The sequence below is a fragment of the Battus philenor genome, unplaced genomic scaffold (genome assembly GCF_028537555.1).
Source record: "Battus philenor isolate CCGP_79_NKW_IND1 unplaced genomic scaffold, ilBatPhil1.0.hap1 SCAF_19, whole genome shotgun sequence".
Taxonomy (NCBI): Eukaryota; Metazoa; Arthropoda; class Insecta; order Lepidoptera; family Papilionidae; genus Battus; species Battus philenor.
In genome coordinates, this window is record NW_027181681.1 from 9,921,607 (window position 1) to 9,934,393 (window position 12,787).

The following is a 12,787-nucleotide window of genomic DNA, read 5'->3' on the forward strand; positions in this document are numbered from 1 at the left end:
TATTTATAAAAATAGTAATTGAGTCATTCAAATTAAAAAAAATCTTATTCAATATATGACGGAATCTCTTGTTGACGTTAAGTATATCATCTGTTCGATCTATAAATGCTCTCTTCTTCATGTCTTTCATTTCCATCCAAAGATTGTCTGGTAAAGAACGCCCTGATTGATAAGACCGCCCCATCAACCACTTTATGAATTGTTTCTTTTTTATCTATGTTGTACAAAAACTGTGCCGAGGTGTAGGCGAGGATGTTTCTTTTCATCTTACGTTGGCAGATGGTCACTCTATCTTCATATAGGGGTATGATAAAATATAATACAAAGTAAATAAACCAATTTACTTTAAATATTTCTTGCCTTTGTTAATTAATCTTTTAATCTAATCAACAGTAGTATACATATCAAATATGTATAAAAGGTTTCGTTTACAATGAGGCTTAACCTTTCTAGTTGTCGACCCTTAAAAGATTAATGATGCCATAGACCGTAAGTAATGGTTCGTCATGTGTATTTGTTTTGAAACATTTCTACATTAAGGCAAATAGGTTAAATAATAATGCATAAAAAAATGCAAATTAATTTGTGATGTAAATGCTGTCGGGATTACTCTACGAGATCTTATCAAAAAACGTAGAGATCCGAAGATGAATGATTAACTAACGCAGCCCACTAGTTTGAGACATAATGATCAGTGGACTGTGGTCACAAAACTTTAAGGCTTCGCTTTAAGGTTCTGGAGAGGTAAACTCGGACCGAAAACCAACATGCAGGACTTCCGCCCAAAAGGTAGACAGACGATCTTGTTGATATCATCGAAAGACACTGGAAGTCTTTTCAACCTGTTCTATTAGAAATTTGGGGGAGGCGTGTGTCGAGCAGTTGACGTTCTATGGCTGAAATGATAATGATAGCGATGACTGTTAAAGTTATTTATATATCAAATCAAATCAAAGTATTCTTGATTCGAAAAGGCTAAAGCACTTTCGTATCGTGAATCAACAGAAAATGTCGGCATTGTTAGCCCTACAGGAAATTACAACCAGCTCTAAAGGCAGTTCTGCTGAGAAGAGCCGACGAGGAACTCAATAATTGCTCTTTAGAAATATAGTTTTATAAAGAGTGCTGACAATAATTAGCTTCCTGCGCATCAGCAACATTTAATTCCACTCATCAACATTATTTATATACATAAATTCATTAACAGGACTGTTTTGATAAACTGTATCATAATGAGCATACAATTAGATGAGTTAATAGCGATCATTGTCTTCATCTTAAATAATTCCGACCTTTGCGTTCTTAATGGATTGTAGATAGATACATTTTTCCAATTTTAAATGATTGCGCGATTGAAATCCAGAAGATGCGTAATCAATACCATCATAGATACACAATTTATGTGAATTAAATCAACATCGCTTAAAGTGTAAGTACAGAAACAGTTAATAAGGAACACATTGAGAGAAAAACGTCTTATACTAGAACTAAAAGTTAAAAAGCTATGTATACAACTCACTTCACTCGACAGGATGTAAACCAGGTAATGAATATAACAAGTTCCTTACAATAATGTAATACAAGAGTTCTTTAGTATTGACTTCTTTGAAAATTGACCATTAGGCACAAAAGTTACCTCAATTATTATAACATCTGTAATATAATTATAAAAAGAAATTTGAAATGGAATTCTAATGTCTCGCGGTGAGTTTTTAGAGGTCGTTTAGCCTGGTGACAGTGAAAAGGTTTTAGTCACCTTCGACGGCTTCAGAACCCTATTATGTTTTGTCGTGGTAGTAGGAATTGAAGGCACTTAGTTTAGTCCGAGGTAGGTGGAAATGCAAGCCAATATCATCGTTAATCTGTGACAAAAAAAAACTCGACAGTGTATATAAATAAATTCAAAACTGGCCATAAACAATAGGTTGAAATTCAACAATATATGCGATATTCAACTTAAACAAATCCTTCTCGAGTATGAGTGTACGCATTTTTAATAAAGTTTCACGAGTTATCTAAGACCCTCCTTTTCTTAGTTTTAAATCTAAAATCAAAATTAAATTATAAATAAATCTTATTATAGCATTTAAGAGTTTTTCGTTGATCGAAATTTGTGGAAAGTGGTTTGTATAAATTAAACATTTTTAAATTTCTTTTAAAACAGATCAGCGTTCCGAGCTGGTGTTATTTTACTACTTAAAATGGTAAAATAATCGATGATTAAAAAATACACGTAAATGTCTTCTTCAATAAAGTTTGAAATTCAAAATTTAAAGAATTTAAAAAAGTTTAGAATTTATAAAAAGAAAAAAAAATAAACTTCGCTGTGCCAGTAGTCACCTAATGAAATGAAATCTTAGTTAACATTCAAATTCTTTTTTCTTTCATAAGCGTTCTTAATGCAATGATTAAAAAAGGAAACGTCATGACATAAAAAAACCCACATATAATTGCACAATCACCATAGAAAATGTCGGTAAAATTTGTACACTGATGTAAAACCATAATCAAAAGAAAGAATCATTGTTGGCGTCTCACAAAGACCTCATCAGTAAACTGCAAATAGTAAGAAGGGACGATTGCGAGCTTTTTATTCTATAAGTAGGCTATTATTGTTTTGTATCCTGAACAGGTTTCGCTGGTTCTTTTTTAATTTATAGACGGGACAATGCATCGGCTTATGGGGCATGCAATAATAAAACCATGAAAACAGGAGATATTTTTAACAAGTTTTTAATTTACTATATGTAAGATTTATTTTTAAAGGAACAATCGCGGAATTCAACTTGGCTGGGCAGTGTTCGATACACTAAGCAACTTATTCTCATCCAATATCTCTCAGTACTTTAAGACGAAGGTCTATCAGCAACATTTGTGGTTGCCTCTCACCTGATTCGCAAATTCACAGACGCCCAACGAGGCATACATCCAGTAGGTGGACAGACAACGTGGTCAAGGTAGCCGGAAGACGCTGAATGCAGTCCGCTTCCAAATGGTCCTATTGGAAAACACAGAGAAACAAAGACTCTGTGTTTGGCGCTAATCGGTGTAACATAACTCTTGAAGCTGTCCCGTGGAGGGGTGAAACACGTGTTGAGTGATTTAACGGTGGCAATTGTTTGCCGCATACGCATTTATTAGCGGGCTGGCCGACGGTGCACTTTGTTGCACGACTCCCACTGCATGTGCGGAAGTGGCTAAATATTGGTTCTTTTCTAACTCTTATAGATTAAATGATGGTGATGATGATATGTGAGTCACATAATCACGTGATTCATGAGTAGAAAACTAAGAACTTAAGTGACCTTTTAGTTGTCGTGTGAAGTAACTAAAGGAATAACGTAAGACGGGGCCCTTGTATGAACGTTTAAACTAAGTAACTGCCTTCACCATTGCCACTTTGAACCCGGTGAAGTCGCGTTAGATTCCCGTTGATGCATATGTATATGTATATTTACAGGTTAGCATGTCACGACATAACTTGTGAACATTTTTACCTACTTCATACATCTTTTTCTTTAGTCCTAATACTTAGTAAAGAAGTCTCATGAAAATAAAATTAAGAAGTTTGCATAAAAATCATAAGAATATAACGATTGTTTTTGCGCCTTCACAAAACAAACAAAATTTCAAACGCCGTATATTTATATTGTTGCTTAACAGTCTACGTCTAACTAATAGTATACGTCTGGCAGTATTCATGGAACACAAAATTTGTTTATTTCACATTAAACCTATAAATAAAGTGACTACTCTGCAATATGTTTTTTTATGCAAGTATAAACCAAATTTAGTCAAAACTCTTTCTGGAAAAATCTTGTTTCTGTTATATAGACAACGTCTCTGCAATATGTTTATAGATTCGGTGTCATTGTTTAAAGATAGTTTATTGGAATGTCATAGGCTTATAAATTTTCCGGCAGTAAAAAATTATTATCAATGACTTTATGCCAAAGGATCCTGGTAAACGCTCTCATTTTAATATATAAAGCGAAGGAGAATATTTATTTTAATATAGACCAACTAATAAGATTCTTCTTAAATTTAAAATATGCAAAAAACTGTACTCATCAAACTTTTCTCAGCAGCATTCGAGATGTCAGGACTTACACTTGTTGGCCTGTTCTATTTTATCGACGAGTAATTAATTTTTATTTGAAGATTTTGCAAGACACATATCCGAATAGCAGCACGGTTCAGTAGGTCGAAGAACTCTTATCAAGCTGACAATTGACGAATCTCACTCAAAGTTTCCTTTATCGCAATAACCTCTTGACATCTTTAAAATATTTTTTATACTTCTTACAATTCGAGGTAAAACTGTTCTGTTATATTTGATAAAATATGCATGTACTATGTTAAAATATTTAAATATTTAATTTGTATTTCAAATGGGTTTTATGAATATCATGTTTATGTTATTTACGTTTAATTTGCCTATTAAAAGATAATTTCTATAAACTAAACATATTATATAATTACATAAAGTACTATACAATTTGTATTACTAATATAAAGTGAACAGACAAATATTAAGATTGCCGGAAGGTGCTGGATGCACACACAGCCTCCAAACGGTTTCATTAAAAATCTAAAGTGGAGGTTTATGTCCAGAAGTGGATGTTCTATAACAAAAATGATGTTGATTTCGAATAATGAAGTTTATATGTTTATGAATGTTACTTTAGATAACACGGTAGAAGATTAGCCATTTTTTTATTTTTGACAAAAAAATTAATCTAAAATATTATGATATATTATTGAATTTTTTTTCCAGATGCGACAAATGACGTCATAGCGGCGGCAGGTTCAGCTCGGGAGGGAGGAGAGGTAGTCATACTAATCAAAGGACCACAAGGAAAGGCAACCAGACGCGAAGAATTGCTCCGTGCAATGAGCTCGGATGACGATGCAATTTCCCTCTATTATAATCGCAAGTCCAACAAAGGTACGTAAAATCCATTTCATAATTCAATAACTACTTTATACATTTTAATCCTGGTAGTTGATATGTTATATAAGTTTGAATAACAAAACAATTGTAATATAAGAAACAATAATAGAGATAAGGATAGAAATTAAAAATTGTGAACTAAATTGTGATAGTAAAAGAGTGTGGTGAAAAAAAAGAGGCGATCTGTGGAAGGGTTGTGAATAAGGGAAAACAGTGTATAAGAAAATGTAAAGAATGAAAAAAGATATTGTAAGAGAACTTGTGAAGGATGACAGAAGAGAACGTTAATAAAAATTGTACTGAAAATTAATTGAAACCAAAGTCTTATCAAAGATTTAAGTCAGAGGAACGAAATTAAAAAATCATTTATGATGGTTATGTTGATTTTAATAAGTGTAAATTTACTAAATCTTTAAAAATAATAATTTTTTTTCCAATAAACTATGTTTTCACACTCGTCTACTTAAACTTTTATATAATGGATCTATTATGTCGTGATCACTTTTATACAAAATCAGAAGAACGCGAGAAGAGCCCAAATTGAAAGAAGTTAGAATCAAATTGCGCTCCTCCCTAATACCACCTTCAACTTAAACTACTTGACTACGGTTTCATTAGCGCTCTGATCTGGCAAGTGCCCACAACAACCTCTTTTTATTTCGGTGATCATTTCGCAAATCACCTTAATATATTTTTTATCATTACTTTAAACATGAATTGATACATTTTTTAAGTTGATTGCATTTTTTTATAGTTTGTTAACATCGGAATATTAGTTTATTTATTATGTATACAAATTGTCTAATTAACACAATGATTAATAGTTGATTTTTAATTTTCAGTGTCTTTGGAAAGCCTCAATGGTAGTAATTTAAAATCAGTATCATGGGGTCTTGGAACGAGATCACGAGAAATTCTAGTTCTTGTGATATCGTCCAATAGAGTCAAGCTATTCGCTGGTTGCAAATCCCTACACTGGCATGACATGCCTGGAAAGCACGATGTACTACAGTTATTCTCTCAAAAGAAGCTTAGGCTGGTAAGAACTATACTATTTTAAAATTTCATCATCATAAGACATGACATCAGTCTTGAGGATACGGGCAATCCAGCGACTTCCCACGAACTTGTCTATATTCTTCGTCTACCCAGTGGGGGTAGTACCTACGCTACATCTACCGACTCTTGATCGCCACTTGGGAATTGTCCCCAACGGCCATCGGTGGTACAAATGATGGTCCCCGCCCACTGCTACTTAAGACAAACAATTCTTTGAGTTACATTGGCTATGCTTAAGTTTAAACAATCTATGCTTACTGTAGTACTGTCAAACTTTATTCAGAAATAAAGCAATAACTAGAAAAAATCAAGTTAAAATATTCTTTCTTACAGTATCACGAAGAAAACATACCTGTAGTGGTATATGGCAACGAACACGCTGCGTTGGATTCTCTAAGTTGCGACAGTCATGATGTTATTAAACCTCCAACATTATTAACAGTTGATGAATCTGATGTAGAAGAAGTGAAGGATTTTATTGCTAAAGATGCTAGACGGAAGAGAGAGGAAGAACAAATGCAAGGAGACGATTACAGAACAAACTATATAGATCCGAACGGTGTACTACCACAAGCTCCGCAAGAAACGACACAAAGAGGAGATATTCCATCTACTGATATAGAAACGTGTGATGGTATGTCTATATGTTAAACATTTATCTTTAGATATTTAGAAAAGGAGTTGTAAGCTTCTGGTACCGTAGAAAAAATATCATCATCTAATTGGTCGATATATACGCCCACTGTAAGGCATAGGCGTCCTTTAAAAATCGTTACGAAGACCACTCTAGCGCATTCAACATTCAACATTAGCTATGTCGTCAGTCTACATAGTGGCAGACTTACCCACGCAGCGTTTCTTTGCTCGTGATCACTACTCGAAAACCTTTTAGCCCTAGCGGCAAAAAAAATTAAACCATATTTACTGTTGATTGCTTTTTTGAATGATTTATTTAACTTTACAATTTGTGTAATGGCGGACTTAATTCAAATAATTTGTATTTGTTATCCTCAGATGAAGTAATTCGACAGCTAAAACTATTGCGGCAGACCATAGAAATTCTACGTAGAGAGATGGCCGATCAGAAAGGCGGAATCGATAGTTTGAGGAATCAGCTCCGTGCATGCTGTAATAGAGTAACGCCACCTCCACCGCCGCCAGTTGATCGATGCACCGGATCTTCCTGTTACCCTGGTTATTGAACACGTTTCTGATTTTTTAATCTGTATTACATTTACTTTATTTATTGTAAAACTAATTTACTTCGATGCTATAACTAGACGCGTATTATTTGCTTTAATATCTAAATAATATGTTTGTATGTCGTTCCGTGTGAAGGTAAATCAAGCAACATATGTATGTAGAATGTGTGTGTGGGTTTTAATTAAATACTTCGTAAATATTGACCGCGTTTTATTTCACAAACCACATTCCTTTATTGGCATAGTTCGCCGCCCAGCTACGCAGAGTTCCGAGTTGTACCTACGTGGGTTCGATGAATTTTAAGTTGCTTGATTAATCTTGGCAAATTGGCTGGAATATATTATTAATGTTTCTAACATTGTCTGATGTTTGCTTAGAAACTACGATTTAGAAACTAATAGTTATTTTTATATACATAAATGATATTATAATAAGAATTTCTTTTGCATATTTTCTTAAGTATTAATTAGTTTAAAGAAAGCGAAAGACTTTTATTATCTTTTATTATTATCTCTTAAAAATATTTCTTCTCTCCTTTCAGTTTGGAGATTAGATAACAACATTAAATTTAAATTATTTAGCATTATAAAAAAGACAAATCCATTGTTTGTCTATCTTAAGAGCACAAGTATTGCAATCTTGTTCAGATCTAACAACTAAAGTTTTTAAATTGATTTCACGAACAAACGACATTAATTAAATTTAAAAGTAATATTTATATAAGTAAATAAAATTGAAGTGTCTCTTTGTAATGTTAAAATAACCGCTTTTTACTATATGCATATATTTATTTATATATATACACGGTACATATACCAAAATGATATTTTTCTAATTTTTTGTCTGTTTGCTTGTTCCGGCTAACTTCTAAAATAGCTGAAACGATTTTGACGGGACTTATACTGGTAGGCAGCTAATGTAATAAGGAACAATTTAGGCTTATTTTATTTTTATTTCATGAATATTTTTTAATGAAAAAAATCTTAATGAAGTAAAAAAAAATACAAATTCTACGCGGATTCGTCGGCACAGCTAGTTAAAAAAAATGGACAAAAAGGCATACTACTTAATAAACGAATATTTCAATGAGATGTATCTTTCGCAGTTATGGCGCTTGGTTATTTTTTTAATTTACACTACTTATGATAGAAAGTATATATTTACATAAATCAGTATTGTTAAACTTATCTAAAATATTTGTTGTACAGGAGTTTCTTCCTGCTTCATCTGCACAACTAATTATAGCGTAGTAGAGTAAACGGAGTAGTGTCAAAAAATATAAAGAGTTAAAAAAGTTAACGATCAATAAGAGTCCTGTTAGTTCCTGTTCCAATGTTGGATAAATGAATTTTATCTTTATCTTTGTCATTATTAATAATTTTAATAAACTTGAATTAAAATAATGACGAAACGAACACATTTCAAATTGTTCTATTTACTGTCATATGATCTTGTCATCATTAGAGCCATAGGATGTCCACTATTGGACGTAGACATCACCATATATTTCAAACAGAGCCGATAGGAAGCGTCGTCAATCCACTTTGATGATGAAGATGTCCTACGACCTATTTGCTAGTCTGTGGTCTTCACTCCTGAGCCATCAGTTCTGTACGCTATTTGGCCTGCCATTAGCTACTATCTATCTATACTATCTATTCTTAAGGCAGTAACTGTCTTTTGTCTACGGATCTTAGCGTAAATAAAGAATATTAAGGAGTAAAATGTGTATTAATTACATAGACTGAGGGCCTATGAACAATCGAAGTAACTTTAAAACAGGTGTGGAATGTCGGAACACAGCGACCGGCTTTCAATGCGGAGGGTGTCCCCGAGAAATGGAGGGCGACGGAAGACGCTGCAGACCAATACCATGCTCCAGAAGACCTTGTTCACAAGGTAAGTGAGAGTATTCAATCTTTACCAGAGTTAAAGGTACAAAGGACACGTGTATGATTTCAAAGAACCTTTTTATTAATTAATAAATTCATGATCCATAACATTACGTATATCTAATTGTAGTGATTTCAAATTAATATAATAACAAACTTTTAATGTTAAAAACTGGACTTCTAAATTTTAGTACAGCGTGTCACAGTGTTACTAATTGTTGCATATTTAATAAAACAAGATAATTTATATTTGTATAATGGAAACAAAACTGTGTTAGCGTTTTTTTATTATTTATCTTACACTTCTTGTACTAAATGAAGGGGCGAAATAATACGAAAGGAAAATAGTTTACGCAATAGATGAGTACATAAATCAACAGATGATTTATAGAGCTGAAAGCGTTTTTATTCGGTAACTGAAAGTTAAGATACTTTAAATTCTCGCCCTTGGCGGATTACCAATCCGAAATCACAAAAGAAGATTCTCGGGCCGAGGCTTCCGAGAGAGTTTCCGAGTTTTGTACAGTAAAGAAATTAGCCTAGGTAAGCTTCTTCTTTTTTTTACACCATTACGTATGTGTCAACTTTATGCCAGATACCTCTAAAGTTTAATTTATTGTAACTATACATATGTTTTGATAACTTTTAATAATGAATGCCCATGGTTTTTGGCGATATACGTTTTATAGTTGTCGCACTAGAACCTTCATAAGTAAGAAAAGGACCAATATTTACCCACTTCCGCACAAGCTGTGGTAGTCGTGCAACACAGAGTTTACTCTGTGAGAGACTCTGTGTTTGGCACTAAGCGGTATAACATAACTCCTAAAGATGTTCCGTGGAGGGGTGAAACACGTGTTGTGTAATTTAACGGTGACACTTGTGTAATTTTCATTGTTTGCCGCATGCGCATTTATCAGCGGGCTGCCGGGCGGTGCACTTTGTTGCACGACTACCACTGCATGTGCGGAATTGGCTAAATATTGGTCCTTTTCTTACTTAGGATGGACTTCCGCAAAATAACGCCTGATTCCATTAAATGTCTAGAACCTTTATATTTTATCGCCCAATTGTTAACACGCTAGTCCCGACCGACGTCAAAATAATCGTCTTGTAGATAGACGACGGGCCTCGAGTAACGAATTTAAGTGAACAACAGTAATTATAGATTATGCCGCGTGACTGTGGGAAACCATCACGATATTATTCCCCTGTTGTTTTTAATTGGCTGACGAGATGACAAAAAACATCTGGCAGGAATCGGAATGTTCTGGCAGACCATCATCTGCAGATATAGATGACGAGCGGCTAACTGGTAAATTACATATTTTACGCCAAAATTGATGGTAAGAAAACGGTACAATACAAATCATTGATAAAATCCCATATATACAAAAATCGGTGTACAAAACGATATATATATATATATATATATACGAGTGCAAAGGGTTAATAGCCATGTTATTTTGTCAATACAAGCATTTCAAAATAGCGTTCCATATGGAACAGTCACGTGTTTACTTCACATACGTCTTTTATTTTAATTACGATAGAGAACCTCTTTCTAATTCTAAGGTTTTTTACTAAGCGGATAAGGAGGTACAGGTTATCGTAATCAATAAAAGTAAATCCTAATTTAATACCGCTGAATACGATTTCAGGGCTTCATATTAATGTCTTCGTATCAGTAATTGGATCATCTACTAAACAGATCAACAGGGTCTTTCTTAATATTAAATAACCTCGTAAATGTTTGTAAATATTTTTTTGTAGTGGAATACTGCGTAGACACAGAAAAAGGGTACCGATGCGAGAGATGTCCAGTCGGCCAGAGTAGCGACGGGCAGACGTGTCACTCGGCGTGCAGTTCAAACCCGTGCTTCGGTGGACGTAAGTAAATATTATGATAAGATAAAGATATAATTAATTTATTTCACATTGGAACTTGTAACAGGACCCTTGCTAATCGACATTTTTTTCACTCTGCTTCGCAAGGTGTTATAGTTATCGAGAAGAAGCAGAAAGACACTCCATAATAATACATCTTTTAAAACAGTCCAACAACATCTACCATAATAGACCTTCTGTCAGATACAGTCTAAATAAAAAAGATAATCGTGCGACCTTAACAGGAATTCCTATAAATTAAAATATTCGTTTATTGAATAACATGCTTTTTTTGGTGCAATTTATATTTAACTAGATGTGCCCGCGACATCGTCTGCGTGGAATATAAGAAATAATTTTTATAGTTTATTTAGTTTTTTCTTCGTTAAAGATTTTTCTAAAGTAAAGGTAACCTAAGTTACTTCTTATTAAATCAGGTATCTGACAAAGTCCGGTCTAAACACAAACAAGCACAAACAGACAATAATTTCAAAAAAAAATGTCATACATATATTAAAAAAGTTAACCAATGTTATACTTTATACAATAGGATATACGCATGTACACTATCTGCCAGATATAGCCAAAATAAAAACAAAATAATCAAACGACACCATTGTCAAAGATTCTTGTCATTTAAATATTCGTTAATTGAATAAGATGTCATTCAGTCAATTTACTTTTAATATGCGTTCTGAATTTTATAAATAATATATAACCAATAAATAAACGGAGAGGTAAGATTTCCTTACGTAAAGCTTCTACAGAATGGTTTATAGCAATATTTCAGGATGGGACAGTTTGACAGAACTATGATCGGGATTTTTCCACAAGATTGAATAAGGAATGAATGCCTAGCGAGAAAGAACAGATGGTCACTGAGACTTTAAGTCGGAAAACACTAGATCATAGCCCGCTTCCATTCGGTCTTATTGGCAATCTTTGGGAAAAACTATGTCTAGCAGAGAACATCCTATAGCTCAAATGATATGATGGTCTCATTCTTTCCTAGAATATAACTCAAAACTGCCTTTAGCAATTTTCGACATTTTTTTCATGAAATAATAGCTAAGATGTATAATTTTTTTTGTTATAAATTTGTAATTAAAAAAAAATGTTGCCCTAATTTAAATTTAAGATTGATATCTTTGTTGGTTGAACAGTAAGTCCAAATGATTACAATATTATATTTATTATATTATTTGTTTTAGTATCTTTGGCTATTATATACTGTAATATTAAAAGAAAAACGATGTTATTATTGTATTATACCGATGCAATATGCTTGTGTACTGAAATTAGTATTATATTCTCTTCGTAAATTAAAATTACTTTATCATAATTACGTCTCCACGCTTAGTAATTCATGTAAAATGAATTAAATCTTAAGGCATTATCATATCATATTTTTATAATATATAAATATATAACAAAGAATACATTGGTTTAAGGTGTACAATGCCAGGACTTGCCTGGTGGGGGCTATCGATGCGGTTCTTGTCCAGCCGGTTTCCAGGGCAACGGGGAGGATTGCCAGAGAATTTCGTGTCGTCACATCTCTTGCTACCAGGGTAATTTAATTAGAACGTTAACTGCGACTATTTGAAGTAATTGTGTATATATTTTTTGGTTTTGAAAAAAAGTGGAAGCTGAAAGTAAAACTTTTAGCCCTTGGAATTTACTCGAAAATAGGACAAATAACAAATGAAGGAATAGTGAATTTGCCTACATGGGCATCTTCAAAACAGACCGGTAAACGCATAACAAGTGGCAGCTAAAGCCCATGAGCATC

At 33.3% G+C, this 12,787-nt stretch overlaps 1 protein-coding gene across 1 annotated transcript in view; it reads left to right on the forward strand.

The window, feature by feature from the left end:
- Tsp (Thrombospondin) overlaps positions 1–12,787 on the forward strand; it is a 46,750-nt gene that overhangs the window by 18,616 nt on the left and 15,347 nt on the right. Inside the window, exons 3-9 of the mRNA XM_068764038.1 lie at positions 4,778–4,948; positions 5,797–5,993; positions 6,347–6,647; positions 7,028–7,207; positions 8,999–9,115; positions 10,882–10,998; positions 12,447–12,566. Of these exons, the coding sequence (XP_068620139.1) occupies positions 4,778–4,948; positions 5,797–5,993; positions 6,347–6,647; positions 7,028–7,207; positions 8,999–9,115; positions 10,882–10,998; positions 12,447–12,566 (1,203 nt within the window). The remainder of the gene's footprint in view (positions 1–4,777; positions 4,949–5,796; positions 5,994–6,346; positions 6,648–7,027; positions 7,208–8,998; positions 9,116–10,881; positions 10,999–12,446; positions 12,567–12,787) is intronic.